The sequence below is a fragment of the Sapajus apella genome, unplaced genomic scaffold, assembly GCF_009761245.1.
Source record: "Sapajus apella isolate SASKATOON/1434 unplaced genomic scaffold, GSC_monkey_1.0 scaffold102, whole genome shotgun sequence".
Lineage (NCBI taxonomy): Eukaryota > Metazoa > Chordata > Mammalia > Primates > Cebidae > Sapajus > Sapajus apella.
In genome coordinates, this window is record NW_022437042.1 from 3903287 (window position 1) to 3929406 (window position 26120).

Sequence of the window (26120 nt, forward strand, 5' to 3'; positions counted from 1 at the left end):
TTTCCCACAAAGTTGCCGTGATCAACAAGTTTAAATGGATGTCAAGACATCAAGGGGTCAGTTGTGATATAAATCCTAAAATTTAGTAAGTGTTGCCTTCACATCTAGAAAAATCAGGAGGGGCTCAAATAGTCTAACCACAAGTTTCCCCTCCCCATTCTGTTTCTACTAATAAGGTCCCCTAGTCAAAAGGCTCTCCTTATCATGGGGACCAGACACAGTTATTACTTATTGCTGAGTACCAGACCTCAGTCCCTGCCAGCCCATGTAATTATTCAAATGAGCCAATCACATTCTTCTGTGGGAACCAAAAATCACCTCATCCTCTTGATATTAAAAATTTGCCTCCCACAGACCCTGCTTGTTCACTCTGGTTCCAAATGCAAACCCCTTGTGGTCCTGCATGGCATGTGGTGTCCTTCTCCCCTGGGTTGTGAGTATATGTGACTAAAAAACTGCTGTTGATCTCATCTGTTCAGTGTCAGGCGTGTTCAGCCATCTCCATAACCCTTGGTTAGAGATCCATCCTTCACCAATGGGGTAAAGAGGTGATTATCAAAACAAAGAGTAACAAAGAAAAAATACATTTATATTGTCTTTTGTATTTCTCTATGTAGTTAAATTTACTGGTTTATTTGTTTTTTCATGTGGATTCAAGTTGTTAGTGCATGCTTTTTCATTGTGGCCAGAAACCCCCCACTTTAGTATTTCTTGTAGGGCAGATCTGCCAGCAACACTCTCAGTTTTTGTTTATCTGGGAATGTCTTAATTTCTTTTTCATTTTTGAAGAGTTGTTTTGCTGGCTGTAGAATTCTTAGTTGACAATACTTTGATTTTGGCACTTTTAGTATGTCATCTTACTGCCTTCTGGCATCCATGGTTTCTGATGAGAAATTAGCTGTTAATCTTGTTGAGTAACCCTTCTATCTATATGACTCACTTCTCTCTTGCTGCTTTCAAGACTGTCATTTGACAGTTTGATTATAATGTGTCTAGATGTGGATCTTTTTAAGTTTATACTAATTGGAGCTCTTTTTGTTTTTTGAATGTGTAGATTTGTGTTTTTAGTGAAATTCAGAAAGTTTTCTGTCATTATTTCTTCAAATATACTTTTTCTCTTATTTTCTCTCTCCTCTTCTTCTGGTATCCTATCATGTCTATGTTGGCATGCTTGGTCATGTTCAACAGCTCTATGAGTCTCTATGCATTTTTCTTTATTTTTTTCTTTTTTCCCTTCAGATTCAATACTCTCAATTAACCTATCTTTAAATTCACTAATTCTTTATTCTATCTCTTCAGTTCTGCTGTCATGTTCCTCTAGTGATTTTTTCATTTGTGTTATTGTACTTTTCACCTCCACAGTTTCCATTTCATTATTTTTATGATTTCTGTTTCTTCATTGATAATCCCTATTTGGTGAGACCTCATTACTATACTTTGCTTTAGTTCTGCAGATTTGGGTTTCTTTATTTGAGCATATTTGGAGCATCACACATAAAGTTTTTTGTGTAGTAATTGTGATGTCTGGACTTTCTCAGGGAAAATTTCTATTGACTGCCTTTTCCTATTGCCACCCCCTCCCCCATCTGCACACCATTATGGCCCATACTTTCTTACTTTTCTTTGTGTGTCTCATTTTTTTTTTGAAAACTTAATATTTTAAATAATGCAATGTAGCAACTTTGAAAATAAGATTCTCTCTTAATTCCAGGGCGTGTTTTTGTTGCCATTTATTTTTTATTACTGTTGCTGTTTGTTTTATAATTTTACTGAAGTAATCTGTAAAGTTTATATTTTTATCATGTGTGACCACTGATGTCTCTGCTTGGCTAGCTTGGTGGTCAGCTAATGATTAGACAGATATCTCCTTAAGTGCCTAAAACCAGTAAGTCTTCTATTCTTTATTGAGGGACTCTGTGTTTATTTGGAAGCATTTGACACTGTCAGTTGATTTGAAACTTTGTCTTGGCTTTCATCTCCTGCTTATGTAGGGTCTCCAAGTCAGTCAGGGATGAGAGCTCTGGACATTCTCAGGTCTTTTCTGAACATGTTCACAGTCCTGGGAATGGGAAGTCCTAGGCACATGTGTTCCCTTCTAGGTTCTTGAGAATTTTTCAGAGCTTGTCAAAGCCCCTGTGGAGGTTTCATTTCTCCACTTTTTATTTTAAGCTTTTTTAGTCAGTCTGTATTGTTTGTCCCAACTGTTATTCACTTCAACAGGCAGCCATGATGTTAAACAATTGCCACATATTGTTTTCAACTAATATCAACAGTCAATGAAAGGCTGTTCACACTGAACAAACTCTGAGTCAGGTAAAATAAAGACAAGCTTTGTGAGTAGAGTCTTCCCAGGAACTATCATATGGGTCAAGTAATGACAATATTATGAGTACAGGGCTTTGAAGGAGCCCTAACTCCATTCTGTCTCCTCTAGTGGCTTACAGGCTCCTGATTTTCCACATTACTGTGTGATACATTTTAAAGGCTACTGCAGAGCTGGAGAGAAGGAGATGGGCATAGAGTAGGTTGAAACATTGTAGAGTTTGTTGTTCTTAGCATAATTTAGTTGTTTTTCTTCAATAAACACTTCCTGCTCCCTACAAAACTTTGGTTGATTTCCAGAGTCTAAAAAGTTGATTCTGGGCCAGGTGCAGTGGCTCATGCCTGGAATCCCAGTATTTTGGGAATCTGAGGTGGGCAGATGACCTGAGATGAGGAGTTTGAGACCAGCCTGGCCAACATGATGAAACCCCATCTCTACTAAAAATATAAAAATTAGCTGGTTGTGGTGGTAGATGCCTATAATCCCAGCTACTCTGGAGGCTAGAGTTCTAGAATGGCTAGAACCTGGGAGGTGGAGGTTGCCATTAGCCAAGATTGTACCTTTGCACTCCAGCCTGGGTGACAGAGTGATACTTCATCTCACAAAAAAAAAAAAAAAAAAAAAAAGAGAGAGAAAAGTTGATTCTGGCAATTTTTGCCACTGTTCTCATAGCTTCTTTGGAAATTATTTTCTTCCTTACCACACTATTGCTTTTGACATCACTCTAATTCAATTTTGAACTTTTGGAATTTGAGATATTTGTAGGATATCTAAGTAGAGATACTCACTAGGAAGCTGGGTATAAAAATCTAAATTTTGGGAGGAGGCATTCTGGTACAGAGATAAAAATGTGGAAGATGTCAGAATAGTTTAAAACACTGGAATGGATTAAATTCCATTTAATGGAATTTAATAGGGATATTGTAGACACTTTTGATGAAGCAGAACAAAGTGAGAGGACATGCTTTACCAAATATCAGACATATTATAAAGCTATAGTAAATGAGACAATATAATATTGGCACAGGTAGACAAACAGACAGAGTAAAGAAAAGAGAGCCCTGAAACAGATTCCTATATATGGAGACTTGTTTTATGATAGAGGTGGCAATGCAGAGAAATAGAATATGATACGTCATTTTAAGATCTCTAGTAAACAGAAGCTGAATGGAGTTAGAAATACAAGAAGTTTATTGGGAGTGGGTGAGTATTGCCTCTAAAAGTTAAAAAAGAAGGACGCAGAATTGGGTAGTAAGAGTATGTATGAACCTTACTTCAATTAATACCCTCAAATCAGTTATAGGTAATTATAAATCTAAACCTGAAAGGCAAAATTATGCTTTTAAAATACAAATGATTATATTCACAACCATGGGCTAGTGAAGAACCTTTTCAATAGTACACAAAACCACTGACCATAAAGGAAATAATTGATAACTTTGACCACATTAAAATTAAATAGTCCAGTTCATCAAAAGACACCATAAAGAGAATTAAATAGTGAGCCATAAAGTAGCATCTATATCTGCCTATTGTCATCATGCCTTTTCTTCTTTAATTATGATTTCTGATACACAGATAGATAGGTAGATAGACCTATAAATATGTCTCAAATAAAGTTCAAGGACCTGGAACACATACAGAATTGCTGGAAAATGATAAAAAATTTAAAAATTGGTGTAAGTTTTTTTACAGTTACTTTACAAAACTGAAAATCCAAATGGCCAATATACAAATGAAAATGTTTTCCATTGTGTCTAATGAGAAGTCAGCTATCTCATTCTGGTTCCCTTGTAGGTGATGAGTCATTTTTCACTTGCCACTTATCAGGTTTTCTCCTTGTCTTTGACTTTCAGCAGTTTGTTTTACTATGATGTGTTTGTTTTAGTATATCTTTGTTTATTCTGCTTAGAAATTAATGAGCTTCCTAGATGTGTAGGTAAGTGTTTTACAATAAATTTGTGAAATTTTCAGCCATCATTTCTTCAAATAATTTTTCTGATCTGTTTTCTCTCTATTACGCTCTTCTGGTACTCCCATTACATGTATATCAGTGTCCTTAACGGTATCTTAAATTTCTCTTCATTCATTTTTTATTACTCTTTTTTCTTGTTCTTTGGATTGGATAAACTCTATTGGCTTATCTTCAAGTTGACCAATTCTTTCTTTTGCCAGTTCAAATCTGCTACTGAGTCTCTCTGGGGACATTTTTAATTCAAATATTTTGCTTTTCAACTCCAGAAGTTAGATTTGGTTCTTTTTCATAATTTTTATCCGTTTATTGATATTTTTTATTTGATATGACACTGTTATCATGCCTTTTCTTTTTTAATCATGATTTCCTTTCATTCTTTAAATATGTTTATAATGGCTATTTTGAAGTCTTTGCTACATTTTTCATGTGGTCACTGTCTGTCTTAGTTGGCTCAGTTGCTATAACAAATACCATAGACTGGGTAGACTAAACAGCAGAAGTGTATATTTTCTCACATTTATAGAAGCTGGTAGTAACAGATTAAGGTGCAAGCATAGTTGGGTTCTGGTCAGAGCCCTCTCCCTACCTCGAAAATGGCTTCCTTCTTGTTGTATCATTACTGGGGGAGATAGCATGTGTGCAAGCTCCAGTCTCTTCTTATAACTACACTAATTCCATCATGAGAGCCCTAGCCTCACACCCTTATCTAAACCCAATTACTTCCCAAAGACCTTGCTATGTGTTGAATGTGTCCCCCTCATTTTCTTTTCTTTTTCTTTTTTATGTTTTTAGTGACGGAGTCTTGTTATGTTGCCCAGGTTGGTCTCAAACTCCTGGGTCGAAGCAATCCTCCTGCCTTGGCCCCTCAAGTTGCTGGGATTACAGACATGAACCACTATGCCTGGCAAGTCCCCCAAACTTTATGTGTTGGAAACTTAATCCCCAAATTGATATGTTGATGTCATTTGGCTGTGGGACCTTTAGGAGGTAATTAGGATTGGAGAAGGTTGCAAGGGTGGGGCCCCTGTGATGGGAATGGTGGCTTTATGAGAAGAAGAGAGACTTGAGCTTCTCTTGCTCTCTCACCATGTGATATCTTTTGCTGTGTTATGATGCAGCAAGAGGGCCCTCATCAGATGGCAGCTTCTAAATATTGGATGTCTCAGCCTCTGGGACCATAAGTTAAATAAACTTTTATTCTTTATAAATTTCTCAGTCTGTGATATTCAGTTACAGCAAGAGAAAATGGATTAAGACAGCTCCACTTTCAAATACCATCACATTGGGGTTAGGGCTTCAACATATGAATTTTGGATAGACACAAACATTCAGTCCATAACGCTATCACAAGCAGTTTCTGTTGCCTGCCTCTCTCCTCCTATGTATAGATTATATTTTCCTGTTTCTTTGCATGTCTCATAATGTTTGTTGGAAATTGAATATTTTAGATAATATATTATTAGCAACTCTGGGTACTTGTCCCCGCTTAAAGATCTGTTTTTTGTATTTGCTTATTTTCATTTTGTTTTGTTTTGTTGTTTAATGGCTGATTGGGTTATTTCAGTGAAGTCTATTTCCTATCTACCATCACAATGTGAAGGCTGTGATATTGCTTCTTAGTGATGCAGCCTTCGGTATTCCCAGAGTTACCCTGTGATAACGATGGTTTTCACAAGGCTCTGTTTGTCTTTTTTTTCTCTTATGAAACCTAGCTATTAAACTACACTAATTTTCAACTGATTGCCCTATTGTTTTCAGCAATGCTCTGGGAGCATAAATTGTTCAACAGACTAATCCAATCAAATTCAGACTCCCTTGTACTCAGGGGGAAAGGGTGGGAAGGGAGTGAAGGATAAAATTGGTTGTTCCAAAGATAATACTGCTGTACTGCATTCCCTCTGGAAGGAAACAAAATAAAACTCACTCAAAACCAGCAGTGCTGCTATCAGATAAGAAGATGTCAATGTATACTTACAAGGAAAAACTAAAAAATGTAATGTGTTAATTCTGCCTTTTTCTATGTAATATTTCCAAGTCAGACTTTCTTACATTCCTGGAATTTAGTGTGATATAGCAAGAATAATAATGATAAAATGTTTGCTTTGATTACTGTGGGGAATGAAATGTTCAATTGTATTTAAAACAACAAAGTTTTCAGAAAAAAAAAAAAAAAGACTACAAATTGGGTTCAGTGTATACTGCTCAGGTGATGGGTGCACCAAAATCTCACAAATCACCACTATCATGTAACCAAATACCACCTGTTCCCCAAAAACCTATGGAGATAAAAAATTAAACAAATTCAGACTCCTTTGAAAGGCCAGTTCCTGAGGCAAGTATTTTAGATTTGTTCTGATCTTTGAATGTCTTCTTTTAGCTGTCTCTTTCCCAGGTTCTCTCCAGCAAACTAGCCAGCTTGCAGTTTAGCCTGTAGTGAATGAATCTCCCATTCTCCTTTCTTTCAGAACACACTCCACTGTTTTTGAGAACCCCTTTAAACTGGAACTTCTCTGCACTCTGTTGCAAATGAAGTCAGTTCATTTGGGAAGACGTTCAGGGTTCTCTATTTATGGCCTGCTTCTCCCACAGACAAAATTTCTGAGCCATGGCTCTGGATCTGGGGGTACGTACAACAGCACACATTTTCTGAGTGACACCCCCACTCTAGGAACTTAGTGCTCAGTGAAGTGGGAGGGTGGCAGTAGCATTGAGTCTCCTAGGCTTGCCTCTACCAGTATGAAACCACTACCTTACAAGCCAAGGCAAGGATGATCAGGGCATCAAATCTGTATATAATCAGTACTAAAAAGGAATGAACTATCAAACCATGAAAAAACGTGGAAGAACCTTAAATGTGTATCACTAAGTGAGATAAAACAATTTGGAAGGCTACATACTGTATGATTTCAGCTATATAACATTCCGGAAAAAGTAAAACTATAGAGCGCCTAAAAAAGCCAGTGGTTGCTAGGGATTAGGAGGGAGGAAGGTATCAATAAAGTGCAGAGGATTTTTAAGGCAGTGAAACTGTTCTGTATGCTACTACAATAGTTAATACATGTCATTAATGTCATTATGCATTTGTCAAAACCCTTAGAATGTACAACACCAGGAGTATACCTTAATGTAAACTATGGGTGGTATTTGGGTGATAATGTTTCTTTCTTTTTAACTTTTATTTTAGTTGCAGGGGTACATGTGCAGGTTTGTTATATAGGTAAACTTGTGTCATAGGGGTTTGTTGTACAGATTAGTTAGTCACCCAGATACTAAGACTAGTACTCAATAGTTATTTTTTCTGCTTCTCTCCCTCATCCCACTCTCCACCCTCCAATAGGCCCCAGTGTCTGTTGTTCCCTTCTATGTGTCCATGTGTTCTCATCATTTAGCTCTCATAAGTGAGAACATGTGATATTTGGTTTTCTGTGACTGCATTAGTTCACTAAGGATAATGACCTCCAGCTCCATTCATGTTCCTGCAAAACACATGATTTTGTTCTTTTTTGGCTGCATAGTATTCCACGGTGTGTATGCACTATGTTTTCTTTATGTAGTTTGACATTGATGGGCATTTAGGTTGATTCAATGTCTTTGCTATTGTGAATTGTGCTGCAGTGAACATTCTTTGAGGAACTTTACACTGCTTTCCACAATGGTTGAACAAATTTACACTCCCACCAACAGTGTGTAAGTGTTTCTTTTTCTCTGCAATCTTGCCAGCATATTATTTTTTTACTTTTTATTAGTAGCCATTCTGACTGGTGTGAGGTGGTACCTCATTGTGGTTTTGATTTGCATTTCTCTAATGATCAGTGATATTGAGATTTTTTTTTCATATGCTTGCTGGCCACATGTATGTCTCAATTTAGGTTCATCAGCTGTAACAAGTGTACCACTCTGGTTGGGGTTAGTGATAATAAGGAAGCAATGCACATGTGGGATTAGGGATTATATAGTATATCTGTGCATCTTTCTCTCACTTTTGCTGTGAGTCTAACCTGCTCTAAAAACCCTATTAAAATTGTTGTACGTGTATTTCACAATTTTAAAAAGGGAAAATATCTGGAAAGAAGTGATTATAGTTATAGTACTCATTTTTTTAGTGGGTGCATCAACATGTTTACTTTAGATTTAAGTACATTGAGCACTTCAAATGCCAAATTCTATTCTTTTCCCATTACACCACTCTTCTTCTCTAGAAACAAGTTAAGAATTATTGACTTCCCAAGGTATTCTAAATTGAATCCAGTAAGTGGACAGCTAAATTCAATACCTGGGCTAATTTTTGCAGTTGTTCTAGCCTTTTCTTATTCCCTACTTGTGAGGGTCTCCTTGCTGCCACATTGAAAGTTCCTTCCAATCCCACTCTCACCAAAATGTTTATTTCTCCTCTTGATCCCCAAGTTAGAACAACTGAGAGATAACAACCTTCTCCTCTACTCCCTCCCCGGAAGTTAACTACCCTCTGTCCCTTGCCTCATAGAGGAACAGTAGCAGAAGCTTTGGCATGCTTGAAAAGGTTCTTGACTCATGATCAAAGGGATTAGACTAAGAAAGAGGACAAGCTAATGATTAAAGCGAGAGTTAGGGATAATGTTTCGTTGCTTCTATTCCTAGCAGTACTGTACTAGCATGTGATTGGTTCAAATTAACACCTGACTTTCTATCTGTGAAACTAAGGAAACCAATCTGTTTGGGCTTACATATTACTTGGGAAAAAAGTGTTTCTGTTGATACCATAAGGGTGACTGACCAAAGAAGTCTGGGAATTTTTATAAATAAAATCATTATGAATCTGCTTGTAAACACCATGCCATTCCACAGCATCATTCCTTTTTTTAGCTAGTTATTTTTTAAGAACAGATTGTTTGTGTCACTGAACAGATGCCGGCTATGCTAGTAATGGAAGGAGTGGAAGTCAGTTATAAGAGAAGTGTAAAGTACAGGCCTTGTCTTCAAGGTTCTTATAATCCTATTGGAGAGAGAAAATATTCATGTAGGAGGAGGAAGAGTGGTAGCAATCCAGTGAAATCTCTTACTAGTTTGGAGCTCATAATAATCCTCTATATGCTAGAGGAGAGACTAACCTTTGAGGAAGAAGAAGAAGGTTTGTGTAGCTAATTAATTATGAAAAATGAAGACACTGTATAGTTTCCTTAGGAGTGAAGGCCAACAGATTTGCTTTCAAACACCCCTTTGGGAATTATGTTTTCTCCTAAAGAATGACTCTGCTAATGTTAACTGAGATCTGTTTTTTCAAGTTTTCAGCAGATTCCAGAAACCTTATTTCCCCAACCCTCCATTCTATCTCTAGTGTTGCCTGTCTTGAAAAGTAATAGGACTCCACTCCTTGGACAGTGTTTGACATCCTTGCTGGTCCACAAGTTTTGATCGACCTTTCACCTAGTTAGGACCCAGGAGTGAAGTTTGACTCCATTAAGGAAAAGTGGTAAGAGACATAATCCTATGTGGACAGTGTCTGATTTTCGGAGGGGCATCAGAGATCGAATGAGTAAAATGGGGGATACGTTATGCTTTCCTGGTGACCAATAACTCTATGTGATTTATTTTTTAATGTTTATCTCCTCAACTAAAGGGCAAGCTTCATGAGAGTGGTGATTATGTATTTTTAATTCTCTACTCTATTCCTAGGACTTCGCACAGTAGCTGACACATTATAATCATTCAATAAGTATTTGCTAAATGAAGGAATGAATTAACTAAGTGGGACTACAATCCTGACAGGATGCAGATGGAAACCAGTAAATGTATGAGTAAAGGTAATGAGAAATAAACTGAAGTCTTCATTGGGAGCCAGGGGATGACTATAACAATGGAAAAGGAAGTATAGAATAGTAGGACCTTCTAGTAATAGTGGTGAGAAAGTGAAAGTGGGAGAAATGAAACTAACATTTAGTGTTGAGCATCTTCTAAATGTCTAGTGCTTAGACAGGTATGAATTCATTTAATCTTTATGACTCCAGAGGTAGATACTATTATCATACATATTTTACAGATAAAAAAATAGACTCAAAGAGGTTAGGTAACTTTCTCATGATCATTATTGTGAGACAATTTCCCATGGGTCTCATGTTTCTGTACTTTTTGTGAGCAGAGACAGTGACTAATATTGTTCCAGACTACCTTTTCAAGGATATACATATAGTGAACAGCTTTGGAAGATAGCATATCTCCTTCTGGAGCAAAATACAGGAACACTTACTGCCCATCGTAAAAGATTCAGATTTATTAAGTTCAGTATTGCTTTCCTGTAATGCGGTCTACAGCATGTATGAGTAAAGGTGACATCCTTGACATCCTTGCTGTAATGCAATCTGCAGCATGTGCAGGTGTCACCTGGGCCTCTTCAAGTAGCTCTTATGAGACTAAGGAGAAAGAGGTAGTGACAGAAAATGCTTACACTCTGGCTAATACTATTGCTGTGAGAAACGAAGTCCCTTATCTCTGACCCAGAGTCTCATGTCTTCTGTCAACATCCATGGAAATGTGGTAGGTTAGCTTGCAAGATAAAAATCTCAGAACCTTCACAGGTCTTGACAGTTAACACAAATGAAATGTATCAGAACTGGAAATTGCACCCATGTCTATTTGACTCCAGAACTTGCATTCTTTTCTCAGGATGGTGTTGCTTGCTGTGATGTGCTCAGGGGTAGTTGCTACATTATATGATATAATTCCTCCCTGTGCTTCCCCTGTACCTATGTGTCACTGGAGCTGCCCTTACTTTTCAAGTTGGATGATTTAGGTATCCCATTAAGCAGAAAAGAGAAGAGGTGTAAAATGTCGGATTTTCTTTCCTTCTGTTACCTAAATTAATGGGAATCCTTAATTTATCATCGCATTTTTTTAAGTCATTCTGTTTTCCCAGGGCTATGGTTCTTGCAATGGTCAGGACTTTGTGAGGCAGATTTATATTGATGGACAGGAATTCCCCGAGGACACAACTAGAATAGTTTATACACTTCATAAATAACCAGTTAGTTTTAGCTCTTTGAGGGATACTTGCCAAACTCTGCATCAAAAGATAACACCAGTCCTCCTATATCCCTGTTGGGTCATCTGAGTGGTAGTTTATAGGGCATATAATGGTGGGATCCCAAGATTGCATTTCCCAGATAATTCTAACCTGAAAATTAATTGTATAAAGCAGTTTCAGCAGAGATTTCTAATCTTGGGAGTCCCAAGTATCCCTTTTGTTCATATAGATCTTTTGTTTTCATTGTTTACAAATTATTTTTCTCTTCAACAACGTTGTGTTATTAGACAATCAATCTCTTTTTTTACTAAAGCTAGAGAAACAGCCATCAGCATAGAGTTAGGGAGAGGAGAAACAGGAGTCCATAGAGGAGTGAGGCCATTTCCACTTATCATGTCCCTAGGGCACTGCTCTACCAGAAGGCCTGATGATTTGTCCAGCACTTTCACCAAAGTGATCATCCTCACACCAGTCCTCTGAGAAACCTGAAGTCTCAAGAGATTAAGTGACTACCTAGTCCAACACCACACTGTCTATTGATAGCAGTTCTGGGGCTAGAATTTGTTTCCCTATTCTGGATACTTCATGAGTTCAGAGGATAGTGCCTTGGTTTCAAGGAGGTAGAGGAGTAGGAACATCAGGATAAATATTCTTTTGTTTTTACAGATTCTGGTCATCCTGTCCAGAAGTTAGGATATCAGGGGGCAGAGAGCAGGGCAAAGTTCATGCCATGCTATGCCATGCCATTCTTCCTTCCACAAAGGCAGGATAGTTATTTGGGTGTCTTAAGGACTGGTGTACTGCAAAAATATGGGGATTGGGGACCTCCTCACAGCCTTCTACTATCCCCTCCTTCAACCCTTCCAGCAGCTGTTGGTCTTATCTAAACAGAAGATGATTGTTTAACTTCTTCACTTCTGGGCATAGATTTACTCATCTGGGCTCTACATGGGTTGGAGCCAGAGGTGGTGGAAAGAAAATGGTTCAGAAGAGGGCTACACAACTTGAAGTGTCCACCAGCTTGAACCAAGCAAGGAAGACCAGAGATAGGAAAGGGAGGCATTTGGGATGCAGGCATCTACAAAGTAGGAAGGGTCTTGAAAAAGTGGGTTCAGGGTTTCTTTTCTTGATTTGTGTGTCTGCTTGGAGAGACAATGAATCAATTGGCTTATTTCTGGAGTGCCAGCTCTTCAGGTGGGCAGCAACACACCCTAGAGATACTTTTTTGTAGTGTGGGCATTAGGAGTTTTCTAAGAACTGGGAACCTCAGAAACGGTGCATGAATTTAATTCTTTTATCATAGTTAATAGAGGTCCACTTGGTATACCTCAAGAAAAGAAAGATTACAAAGATGCATATGGCCTAGAAAATCACTAGATTCCAAGCAGTTCTAGTCATCAGCATCTTATTCTCTTCTTGCATAATATCCTCATTGCCTCTATGAGTTTTTTCTAGTTTCCTCTTGCCACTAACTGGAAAATTCTTTCCATAGTCCATTGGAACAGATCCACAGTGTGTTAATCTGATTCTCTTAGCGTGTTACTATCAACCCTATTGGGCACAGAGATCTTTGTGCCAGGATACCTTACCTGTCATCACATTGTGGAGCTCATTCCTGGTATAGTCAAGGTCACTCTTATGCCAGAACTAGCTGGGTTTGCCTTCCTGAACATGGGGCAATGAGTAGAGTATTGAACATGGCAGACATCCTGACTGACAGGTCTAGTACAGAGGACTTCCTTCTGAAAGTTTAGGTAAGCCTTGCAGCAACTCACCTTGAGAGAATCTGCTGAAAAAGGGAGAGACACATAGGGTAAACATAGCCAGTTCACTGCTGGTGCTGTAGGCAACTGTTCATGCTGGCGTTTCCCAAATCAGAATCCTTGAACCTCTGCATCAGATTCATCTTGGTGCTTGCTAAACCTTCAAATTCCTGGGCCCTATTTCAGACCTGGAGAATCAGAATTTTGGAGCTGGGATCAGGAAATCTGCATAGTTACCAGGCTCCTCATATAACTCTATGCACAACAAGGTTGAGAGCCTCTGCTCTATATTCTTCAAGCTTCACTTAATTTATTGCCTTTTTCTGGAAAGTCCTTTCCCTCCACCTCTGCTTGGTGAAATCCTGCCCCACCCCTGGAGGCCAAACTCAAATGTGAGTCCCTTCCTGAAGCTTTCCATGATTTCTTGTCTCCTTAACTCCAAATGTCTTCCATTGCAACAAGATGGGGGATATTGGGGGCATAAGAACTAGGGTACAGAGACCTGTTGGGGATATGAAAAGGCACATATGGTATGGGGCTGGAGGGAAGGATGTACATTTTGCTCTCAACTTTTTATTTGGAAAAATGTTAAAAATTGAAAGTAAATTATGATGAAAGCCAGCATACCGTTCACCTAGAAATTGTTAGTATTTTACACTTGTGCACGTCCTCTTTCTCACAAATATATATATATATATATATATATATATATATATAAAAATACTCATATGTATGTATTATATATATATAATACCTATATGTATGTATTCAGCTACAGCATTTGAAATTAAATTCCTACCATGTTACTTCACAACTAAAAATACTTCAGCATGTATATCATAAGAACAAGAGCATTATTTCATTGTCTTGCATAATCATGCCATTCTCACAACCAAGAAATTTAACATTTTCATAATAGTATCTAATATCAAGCCCATATTAAAATTCCTCAAGTTTTAATTGCCTCCAAAACATCCTAGCAGTTTGTGTTGACAGGATTCAATTAAAAATAATGACTTTCGTTTGTCTTTCTCTTTTTAGTTTCCTTTCATCTAGATTCTGGAACAGTACCTTTGGCTTTTCTTCTCAATGCTACTGATATTTTTGAAGAGTCCAGGTTAGTTGTCTTGTATACAACCTGCATTTGTCTGATTGTTTTTTTATGATTACATTCAGATTAAACATTTTTGGCAAGAATACTGTTGAAGCAATGTTGTTGATATCCCATTGCATCACATCAGCAGGGCTATATGTCATTGCCCTTCGCTCTGCTATTAGTGATGCTAAATTTGATCACTAAGCTAAAGTGATGTCTGCTAGAATTCTTCATTGTAAAGGTGAATTTTTATTTGAAGTTAATAAATTATCTGTGGTGTAATACTTTGACACTGCGTGAATATCTTGCTCCCTCAGAATCTTCCACCAATGGTTTTAGAATCCATCGATTTAATTGCTGTCTTGACAAAGACGTTTGTCTGTTTATAATTGCTGTCTTGACCCTCATGTGTTCTGGGAGGCACTTTACTAACAACATCCATGTAAGACACATAATAATAATACTGACAATAATAACAACCACCTTTATGAAGTGAACTAGGCAAAGTACTTTATATAAATTAAATAATTTGATCCTTACACCAATCTAGTGATTTTATGAGTGGGAAAATTGAGGCTCACAGAGTTGAAATAACTTGTCCAAGATTCCACAGCTATTAAGAGTGGGAACTGAATTTAAACCCAGTTCCAGTTAGAAGCCCATACTTTTAGACACTATGCTATACTCTCTAATAAGCAATAATTCTACCTAACTTCAGAGTCTCTCACCATTTTCTTTTGAAGAGTTCTAAGCCCATGACATTCCTGAGAGTGAGGAAGCAGGGACATGGAACTGTCTTTTCTTTTGAGGAGGGAACAGGGTGCAAGAGAGAAATCAATTGTCATTCCTATAGTCTTACAGCAAGTGAGTAACAGAACAGGGCTGTTGATGGAGAGACCTTAAGCTTTTGCCTATGAATCTGACTTTGATTTAAGAGGCAGCTGAGAGCCACTGTGATTTCTAATTGGTGCTTGCTGAATCCAGAGTGGATTCGGATTGGATTAATATCACTGTCCTCTGTGTGGGGAAATGCTGCTGCTTGATAATAAGCAGGTTTGCAGAGTTTGGTGGGAAAAAACAATGTTGCCTAACAGTCCCTTCTATGCCTAGCACACTTGATTGACTGTCTTTAGGTTTCCAGCTCTCTGTCTAGCTTGTCACAATAAAAAAACTCTACTTCTTAGAATCTAGTTAGCTCAAGAAGACCTGTGACTCCCAATAAACAGAATAAAAGCCTTGTAAGTCTGCTTTGAATTTATGTAGCTCAGTTTTCTCTGTAGTCTGCCAATTCTCCCCTGAGAATGCCCAGTGAAATGCTGCAAATGCTGCAGTGAACTGAAAAAAAAAAAATCAAAACAAACTACAGATTTCAAAAACCCTAAGACTTCTGCTTGTAGGAGCCATTTGTAACTTTGGGATTTATTGTACAATTTATCTCTAGTTTCAGGTTATCCATTTGTTAGGGATAGAGGTGTCAGGAAAACATCTCTGCACCTGTTGCAAAATTTCATTTATGGCTGGAGACAGACACAGACACACACGAATAGAGTACCATTCCAATTTTAGCATATGTGCTGTTGAATAAAGCACGTGTACTTATAAAGTATCGTTCAAGTTTAGCATATGCCCTGATAAATTAAACAACATCATATATAGACACACACGATTACAAGGTTGACAGAGTCCTAAGAGGTCATCTAGCAGGGTTCTACTTCTCACACCATGGAAGCGGATGCTTACAGCATCTCTATAATGAGATGCTAACGTCTGGGCAGCTCCAGTGATAAGTTGTTTACTAACTTTCAGAGACAACTGGCCTCAGTGACCAGCTTTTGTAACAAAGGTATCATAAAATAAAGTGAAATTCATTTCCCCTGTACCTTCTAGCCTTTAGGGGCTACTTCTTTTTTTGAAGTCACTCAGAACAAGGGTTGTCTTTTTCCACACAGGCCCGACCCCCTTACCCTACAGGGAATAAAACTTTTAGCACCACAGTTCCCAGCCAGGACCCTCTGCAATGACTCTCCTCTCCCTCTGACCGCTCCATTTTGATGGCATGCATTTCCAAGCTTCATTCTCCCAATTGGTGCCCCCGCCACCTATACTGTGCTGCTCCTCCCTGACCGCCAAGCAAGCAAAGGCTTCTGGGAGGCTGAGGCTCTGCCAGCCCACTGCAGTGCCATCACTCTGCTTGCCAAAACCATTTGAGGCAGCAGGTAAGTAAGTGGTTGGAGAAGTACATTGGCTTTCTGAGAGACACCAGTCTAGCTAAGGCAGAAATAGGCTCTAACTTAATAATCTGCTCATCACACACAGTAAGAGACACCCTGCCTTATTCAAAGACACCGTGGGCGGTGCAGAGGATGAATAAGCATGATTCACTGCCACTCTGGCACCCGGGGCACGAAGAATAATAAAACCCAAAGAATTGTAGCCGCCTGAGTAGTAAATTAAGAGATCCAGGGCTCAGCTAGACTCTAGACATCAATGTTACCATGGCAATAAAGGGCCCCAGCCTTCAGCAGCTATTACAGAGCAGGCATCTAATAGGCTAGTCCATGTCACAGCCAAAGCCCAAGGGGCTAGCAAAGAAGACCAATTAGCATATCCATTCATTAGGGGCCTCTGCACACTTCTCTTAATTCCAATTAGTTGTTTGTTTGAACGAATGTCTCTTGCCTGCATTATACTCATTAGTGCCTTTTAGCCACTAGAAATAGGCTTGAATCTCCACAAGGACCTCACAATTTCCCAAGCCTTCATTTTTCCCCTAAGGGTCTAGGCTTATATAGTCACAAACCCATAGCCTTCAGTCCTTTAAAATGAAAGCGTCTCTCACTGTACAACTGTACTAGACAGATGGAAACTCTGCTCAGGAATGTGATGCGCTAAGGGTTCTTCCTGGAACCCAGTGAAGTAGGGATCTGGGGCCATTATCTGGACCTTTCAGGTCAAGGAAACCCTCTGGCCTTAGCCATTGAGCCTGCTGGCTACGCCTGCTGGACACTACTCAGAGGCTAGCTATTCGGGAGGGGGAATTTTGGGCACTGGGGACCAGACTGGCATCATTGAGGTCAGGCAGTAACTCTTCCAGCTTGAAGGCCTGCCCTTCAATGTCCAGCCCAAACCCCGCCTATTCCAGTAAGCTCCCTGATCATTGTAGCCCTAAGTGAATTCTCCCTCCTCCATGAACTTCAAAAATGACATTCTATGCTGAGCAGCATGCAAGGGTAACCTCAGGCCCTAGCTTGGCCTGGAGCTTCATTACCCAGTGACCTCAGAGTCCACAGGTCACTAATCTTGGAAGGGACTGGGGTTGTAGAGAGTATTGCTTGGGTGACTTCAGTGGCAAACAACTCTTAACCTCCACTGCACATGACCTCCCAGAGTCCCTGAAGACCAAACCAGTTCCTGGCTATGGAAAGTACACAGCTGCTCTTTGACAGCTCTGGGACACCTTGTGGCCTCTGCACAACCTACACAATTGTGGAAATGGCCCACAAAAACAGATACCACAAATTAGCCCATCTCATGGTAAAGTCAAAGACTGTCTGAAAGGTGCTACCATCTTTTCCTCCCTTTGGGAACAGGAGGACCCAGTCCATAAGATGGTTTCTGTTCCCAGTTACTTGCCGTTGTCAGCAACTCTGTGGTTTTACTGCAGCAGGCACTCAGGACAAGGGGCTTATAGAAGTAGTTGCTAACACCTATGCCCAAGAAATGAGCATGTAATTTTCTAGACTTTAATAATTTGCCCCTGAATTTGCTGTTATATTTAGGTGAGATTGGGCATGTTCAGGATGGTATGGCCGTAGACTCTGTTGTTACATTCAAAGCCTCTCCTTTCTCCCTCCCCCGTCCCTGTGTAGCCACTGCTTCGTTTGCATCTCCATTAGCCACTTGTGGCTCCATTCTGCTGTACTGGTAAGCATATTGCTTTTTTTTTTCTCCAAATTTGGCAGGAATCATTTTCCCTCTAACTAGTGTTTTGAGTGTGAACTCATATAGATATCTGTCTTTGACATCCTATGAGATTTGGTTATTTTACCCCACCCAACAGCTGGCATTCCAGAAGACAGCCTGGGCTATAGCTGAAATACATAGCAAATGTCTTAAGTATACATCAAACCCCCAATTACCCAGAATACTTAGATATGAAAGATTCTAGAGGATGGAGTATTTTGTTACTGAAGGTCATGTCACTCCTAACCCACTTTTGGTCCCCCTACTCTCAGTTTTTGAAATGTGGTAAAATGAATGCACTCTCTTTCCAGCCTTTGTAAGACAAGACCAGTTAGCCTAGTCGTTGTTCGGTTTTGAGGTTTCCAAGGGCCTGGGGATTCTCATACTTAACATAAGGAATCACACAGACTGGCCTGGAGAAGGTGTAAGAGATAGAGATCAACATCTACTGAGACCAGGTTATCCCCTAAAATATATTTTGCTTTTAATAAAATTCAAAGAGAAGAATAAGCTTCTCTTTTTTGTAAGTGGACTTTTTGTCTTCAAAGAAGGATGTGGGAAGAGACACTGTTAAAGAAGATTTCTGATTAGTAACATTACAATAAAAGGAATTCTTATTTAAAATTAACTGCAATTGAAGCCATTTTCATCAGAATAGCCTTGAACTGGAGTTATGACTAAATCTATCTAAGCCATTGTGCTATTTTTCTCAGTTATGAATATGCCCAGAATGTCAGTGTCTGCAACATTTTCAGCCACTTGAATGTAATGGGGTTTGTTTTGTCAAAGAAGGATCACAAACTCCATGCAGGCCTTTTAGACACCGAGGCTCCAGTGGGGTGGACCAAACAGACCCAAAATGCGGTACAATATTCTTAACTGTTTCTTCTAATTTTTCCTTTCATTGGATGCCACGTTGGTTTCAGGAGTTACATATGTCTGGGAAACTGACACTGCAAAGTTCTGTCTTGTTCCCTGCCCTGATGCTAAGAGATAAATATAGATCTCAACCACTACAGAAATTTGGCCAGGATTTGAAGGGGGTGTGTGTATGAGGGGCAGTGACTGATGGGGCCACTCTGACATGTGGGCTAGAAAAAGGTTTCCTTATGTCCAAGACCCTCTTTGGGGCAGGAAGGTATGAAGTAGGGGCCTGGCTTCTAAAATCAGAAAGAATAATCCACATTTTAAGAAGCTCATGGATTGATACAAATAAGAACTATTGTAGGTGGCTTAGAGTGTGTGGTGGTTGGGGGGAGAGAGCAAAGGGAATCTTTCCTGACATCCTAGATCCTTTTGCATGAGATCAGCCTTATGAAAAAAGCAAGTTATTCTTGGCCATCTCCCCTCACCCCCAACTCCCACCCACACCCCACCCCTGCACACACTGATATCCAACTCTGAATTGAAAAGAACATGACTTAAGATTTCCATTGGGCCCATCATATCTCAAGTGCTGGAGAAAGACAAGGGGTGGAAAGACACATAAAGGGGGGTGGAGGGGAGGGTGAGTTGCTCATCCTCGTGACCCAGAATATCTCCCCCTCCTTGTAATGATGAGCTTGCTTTTCCATAAGGGCTTTCCCTTGATTCAGGGAAGGGGCCAACCAATGAGAGAGGGACATGTTAGATTATTTTGGGGAAGGGCTCATGCCAGGAGGGTTCACTTTTACCAGGCGCCAAGTGTCCCCAGCAACCAGTGTCTCCTGTACCAGCAGAAACTCCAGAACTCTCACCCGCTTGCCTGCCTCTGCTGCGTCTTTGCCCACTGAACAGCCATGAGAAGGCAACTCCGGTCCAGAAGGACTCCATCCTTTCCTTACAGTTATCGCTACAGACTTGTGAGTGCCAGAGAGCAGAATATTTTGCTGCCCCCATCTTTTTTTAATGGGGCGGGTTGGGGGCTGTGTAGACCTTGATTTATGGCTGCCTCTCTCTGGGATGGGCAGAAACAGTGACGTTTAGGGAAGCCCAGGGTTTCGAAAAGGAGCAGTGACTCCGAGCTCCTCCGGGCACCCTAAATTGCTGGATAAAAGGGGGAACCCCCTCTTCCTGTGAAACAAAGATAAGGGAAAGAGAAGATAACAGAGAATAAGGGGCTTCTAAAATATTTTCTTGGGAGTATAGAATTTGCACAGACCTTTTGGAGTATGGGAGTAAAGGTTTAATTCTAATAGCAAGAAATTTAGCCAAGAGGGAAGGAAAGAGGAAGAGGAAATGAAAGGCGCTGCCTACCCAGCTGTCTCAGTACCCTTGGGTGGTAGCTTCTTAGAGCCCAGTTGCTCTCTTTCTAAAGTGGAAATTCCAAACTATAGTTAAAATCATAGAATCCCCAATAGGAGCTGGGAGGAATCCCAGACATCATCTCTCCAGAATCCCTCATTATGTAAAGGAGGCTGCTGTGGCTCAGAGCACACGAGTGACTTGCAAGTTAGTGGGGGAGCCAAAGCGAAAATGCAACATCCTCACTTCTAATCTTGTGCTCTTTCCATTGTATTTGCAGTATGCATTTTCCTAACCCCCTGATCTGCCACTACCCACTGCCATCCTGCCTGCCACCCAACATACAGGCACACATACATTCTTTTGGTGTCATCATTTTTCTCCAGGATGTATTACAAATTACTTGATCCAAAATTTCTTTGTATTTATTTTGCTATAAATCATTAATGTATGCCACACACAGTACTTTTGGGGGAGAGGATTTTGAAATCTTCCCCAGAGAGGATTGTGATCTGAGCCCCAGGAGGAAACAAAGCCTAAGCCATTTTTCTTTGGGTATGGCCACTTACGTAACCAGGGAATTAAGTGAAGACAGTCAACAGCCCGCAGAAGAAAACACAAATTCTTCTAACCTCCTATCAACCAATAGAAGGCTTCTCTTACCTTTTTAGCCACAATTTGAAGAATCGTTTCTTCCAGATCTCAGAACAGTTACAATCTGCAGGTGTATAATACTGTTTCTTACTTGCCTTCTTTTCTATGTAATATTACTAAAATGTTGTGTATAATTTCAGTTATTTGTCAAGTGGTTTGGACTTTAAATGCATCAGGGGATCTTGCTCTTTCTAGTACTTGATCAAATTTAAAAAGAAATTAATACAATCCTGTGCTAATTTCTCTTTTAAAATTAACCAGTCATTCACATGTTTATGAAGTATTACTCAATGCAGGGCACAAATTTAAAATTTATCCTTTGTGTCATACTGTTTGTTTATATATTTGTTTATATGTTTATATATTTAGATGGCTCAAAATGGAGCCACCTTCTGTTCTTCTGACTCTTCCCTTTTAGGGAAACCTGATGACCCCATTACATACGCACTACCATATCCCAGAACACTTATACACACTATCCCATGAGGGTAGTGCCTCTTTAGGAAAGTGACAAAACAGAATCTTAGGGATAAGGATTCTCATTACCAAAGGATTTTCTACTGGATTTGTTAAATAGTTACACAAAGATACATTTTACACAGGATTTAATTAATGAGGATCTTTTGGGGAAGGCCTCTCTTGCAGTGTGACCATCTCCTTTACCTGGAAGCAGGGGAGAGGAGAAAAAATTTGAGGTTTCTAAAGTAAAGCTTAGGAACCTCTCATAGCCTCTCAGGTGTGAGAGCTGTGGGGACAAATTAGCTGTGAGAAGATTAATTCTTCCCAGGAGGGTAAGGCTCTAATGACAGGCCATCTTTAATGGGATTATCATGAGAGCCCATATCTACAAATAAGATCAGGCTGAGGCCTAGGCCAGCTGCCTCCTCTATGGAAGGTTGAAAGCAGGCATAGGCAACATGGAGAGAAAAGAAAATTGTTCAGGAAATATATATTTCTCCTCAATGAAATGTTATACTTCAAATTCACTGAGATTCTCAGGTGCAGTAGATTCTCTGGGGGTCATGATTGCTAACCACTGTGATATATATGACAGCTCACTTAGGGTGACAAACTCTGTGAGAGCAGAGTCCTGCATCAGGAATTTTAAGTCAGGCAGGTATCACTGATATTTGGTTAGGACCTACTGGGTACTTAACTGTCAGCTTTATACTGTAGAGGGTCATCAAGAGGATAGAAAATATGGACTCTCCCTCTGGGTGCTCAAAATGTAGTTTGGGACGTCAAATGTGTACATAGGTTCACACACAAGTGAAAGATACTTACTTAAGAACATGTATTAATCCATTCAATGGATGAAGTTTATTTTCCCAAGCCTTACACTGTGAGCCTATGCCAGTCAGCCATCTTGATTGTAACCACTTAAAATATTTTTGTGTGTGTGTTTTTTGAGACAATGTCTCACTCTGTCACCCAGGCTGGAGTGCAGTGGCATGATCATAACTCACTGCAGCCTTGACCTTTCAGGCTCAAGTGATCCTCCTGCCTCAGCCTCCTGAGTAGCTAGGACTACAGGCACACGCCACCACGCCTGGTTAATTTTTTAAATATTGTAGATATGGGGTCTTGCTATGTTGCCCAGGCTGTCCTCAAACTCCTGGGTTCAAGTGATCCTCTTTTCTTGGCTTCCCAAAGTGTTGGGATTACAGGCGTGAGCCACTGCACCTGGCCCTAAAATATTTTAGGAACACAGAACCTAAGATACTGTGTTTTGTTAATCTGCAAAGCTACCTCTAGGCACTTGTGCTCAATGTGATAGAGGAGAAACATCATTGTCCAGGTTTTCAAGAGACACAGGTTCTGAGGCTATCAACTCCATCATGGATTTACTGCATGGTTTTGACTAGATCCTGTCCCATCTCGGGACCTCAGATGAATAAGAAGGTCCCTGTCAGTTCTGACATGATATTTTTTATAGAGCTGTACATTGGAGCAAATTAGAGAGCAATTCAAGAGGGCTTATAATCAAGAGCTAGATAGTGCTGTGCAGACCGAGTGCTGAGAGCTGAGCCTTGTCATTCTGTATCACTTTTACTGATTCTGAACAATCCAATTTGCTGAGCCCCCCTCCCCTCAACAAAGGCAGCATTTTTAGCTGAGTGCCCTCTAAATGGCCTTTGAGGAATTAGGCAGGGAGCGGGCAGCACAGAGACCCTGATCTCTAGTGTTTGACACATCCAACCCCAACAGGTGCACAGGCCCTGCCACTCTTCAGACTTGGACAGCAGAGAGAAGGGAGAGCAGCCTCATTTTCTGCTGCTGCAGTAAGCCTTGGCAAACCCCCAAAGAGCAAAGATACAACTCTGTGGTCTGTGGCTGGGGGGTATTTGAAACACCACTTGGTGAAGTCTAGGTTTCTCTGTCTCTGTCTCTGTCTCTCTCTCTCTCTGTGTGTGTGTGTGTGTGTGTGTGTGTGTGTGTGTGTGTCTCCCCCCCCCTTTCTTTTCAGTTTAATTTTCTTAGAACCACTCAGAGAAGATTACAGTTTCAAATCTCAAGTAATGGCTGCAATCAGTCAATCAACAACTATGTGCTGAGTATGTATTACATGCTCAGCTTTTTACCTAAGGTATAGGGGGAGACTAAGGAAGTCAGGGGTTCCAGCTCTCAGATGATCTTTCCAACCAATTTAAAGCAGGAAGAAATTCCAACTAGGGCAATAATCATTCAAGAAAAGCAGCTAATAACTGTCCATCTCTTGTTATTTTTGGGAAGGAAGGCTAAGTTTTGAGGAGGGGTACAGCAGTTGGCCTCTTCTCCTGATATCTGTCCCAGGCTATTTTTAGACACAATTTGAAATGGTAAAGTTGAGCAGCTGAATGTGTACACGGTGTTAGGATGAAGCTGGCTTGGACTGAAAAGTTGCCATTATGGACACAAATGTTTAAGACTATTCCATCCTCTTCCCGTGTGAGCTCACCTCTGCTCTGATAGGCCAAAGTTAAGTGGGAGGTCAAGGCCCCAGAACAGAGTAGTGATATGAACGGTCCTTGGAGAAGAGCCCAAATGTCTGAAGCTGAGAATAAAAGTTGCACCTCTATGGAAAGAATACTGAGTAAAAATGGGTCATAAAAAGGATATTTCCTCCAAAAGAACAGAGAGAAAGAAAATCTACTTCTTGTAACAATGTGTATGTTTATGGGGAAGTAGAAATTTGAAGCATCTCCAAATATTGAATCATTTCCATTTATTTTTGGCTGGTGGGATGCACCACTGGACATTTGTTTTCAAATAGGGTATTGTGTTTTGTCACTGTTCCAGGATGATCAGGATGAACTGAACCAGAACTACTTAGCAGATGAAGAGGAGGAAGCAGAAGAAGAAGCTCGGGTGATGGTGGTGCCCAAGTCAGAGGAGGAGGAAGAAGAAAAGGAAAAAGAAGAGGAGGAAGAGGAGAAAAAGGAGGAGGAAGAGGGTCAGGGTCAGCCCACAGGCAATACCTGGTGGCAGAAATTGCAGATCATGAGCGAATACCTGTGGGATCCAGAGAGAAGAATGTTTCTGGCCCGAACAGGTCAGAGTTGGAGTAAGTTTTAATAGTCCCAATGCCAAAGTCTGGTGTCCTTTGCTTTTGGTGTGGTGTCCAGGGCTCCTTTACCATACGCTGGATGGGCTTGTCTGAACTTCTCTTTGCACTTCATGTAAAGGCATGAATGCCTAGGGAACTGCCTAGACTGTGGACAGATTCCATCAGAACAAACTCCAAATGATGAACAATCTTGATTGTGTAACTGAAATCCACTGGGCTCAATATCAGTTGCAATGGAGAGAGACAGTGAGAATGAGTTGAAAAAGTACATGATTCTTTTAAGTCCCTGTCCTGTCACTTTCTATCCACATGACCTTGGACTCATCATTTCCCCTCTCTGAGCCTTGGTTTCCTCACCCGCCAAATGAGGAAAACAATCCCTGCCTTGCTTCTCTCACAGGATCAGAGTGAGGCTCCAATTAGATGTTAAAACTGTAAAGTTGAAAGAACTATGCAGAAGACTTCTTATAGGATGTGAGACTCAAATCCCTTCTAACCTGACCAAGTGTTTTTATAAAGCCTCATCAGCTGGTAATGTCAGAGAAAGAGAGCCAGGAGGCGTGTCCCTGGCCCCAGCTAGTGGATGTCTTCCTCTGCTATGATAGACATGCTTGATCAATGGTAGAATTATATTCCTTAGCATTTCCTGTTTGTACAACATGCTGCCATCATTTTTACTCCACAACTTCCCCAGTACTCCCCTTCTACAGTTTACCCACCTCTTAAACTATTAATACTGAGCTTCTCCTTAGGAGATTTAGCCAGTGGTAAAATTCACACTTGCCACACTCTCTGTACAGCTCAGAAAAAGAGGAACTGCTAGTTTAGACCTCAGTCAATCCACAGAAGAAAAAAATAAAGAATGCCAAGGATGAAATAACAGTCCCCTAGTGCCAAGGGTCTAGATTGCTGAAGTCGATGGCCATGTCTTCTAAAAGCCCCCTTGGCTAAGAATTCTGTCCGTCATAGCTAATGTTGCTATTTCAGCTCACTCAGGGTGAACAGCCAGCTCTGTTTCCTGGAATTAGGAATAGCAGGTGTGAGGCTCTCATCTCCCTTCACCCCTCCTCAATTCCCAGCCCCACCCCTGATCATCCCACAAACTCTCAACTGGAACAAATGTACCATTTAACCGACATTCCAACATTCTGGAAACTGTAGACAAATACTGGACACTCATTGGGGCTCTAAGGGTGCGCAGCTGTTTCTCCCTTGCCTAAAGAGGACTGGAAAAACAGGTCTTGTGAAATGCAAGTGTGATTCTGGAAGGCGGAGCTTAAACAGCCAGCAGCCATTGAAACTTCACCAGATGAGCTGATGTAAATTGCTGCTGTGGAAGACAATCCATAGGCCAATAAGTGGGGATGAGGGAGGAAGGTTCAAGTGCCCAGAGAAGATATGGAAATGGGGGCATTACATGATAGGTCATACCCAGACCTCCAAGTAGCAGGTCTAAGTGGAGCCCAGGAATTATTCTGTTGGGCTACCCTGGACGAATGGTAATGTTAATGCCTCAGCCATAAAGCACATGCCTTGCTGTCTTCTTTCCTGAGACCAGGGTGCTCACTATCGCACTTAC

The 26120-nt window shown here is 40.3% G+C and overlaps 1 protein-coding gene across 6 annotated transcripts in view; it reads left to right on the forward strand.

The window, feature by feature from the left end:
- ATP1B4 (ATPase Na+/K+ transporting family member beta 4) overlaps positions 1 to 26120 on the forward strand; it is a 93246-nt gene that overhangs the window by 25385 nt on the left and 41741 nt on the right. For 2 of the 6 annotated variants that reach the window (XM_032258397.1, XM_032258398.1), the window contains exons 1-2: positions 19734 to 19958; positions 24274 to 24538. In XM_032258397.1, coding sequence (XP_032114288.1) covers positions 19896 to 19958; positions 24274 to 24538 — 328 coding nt within the window. In that variant the 5' untranslated portion in view covers positions 19734 to 19895. Of the gene's footprint in view, positions 1 to 19728; positions 19959 to 24273; positions 24539 to 26120 lie in introns of those variants that run through there. The other 4 variants (XM_032258395.1, XM_032258394.1, XM_032258396.1 and 1 more) reach the window with 4 other exon arrangements.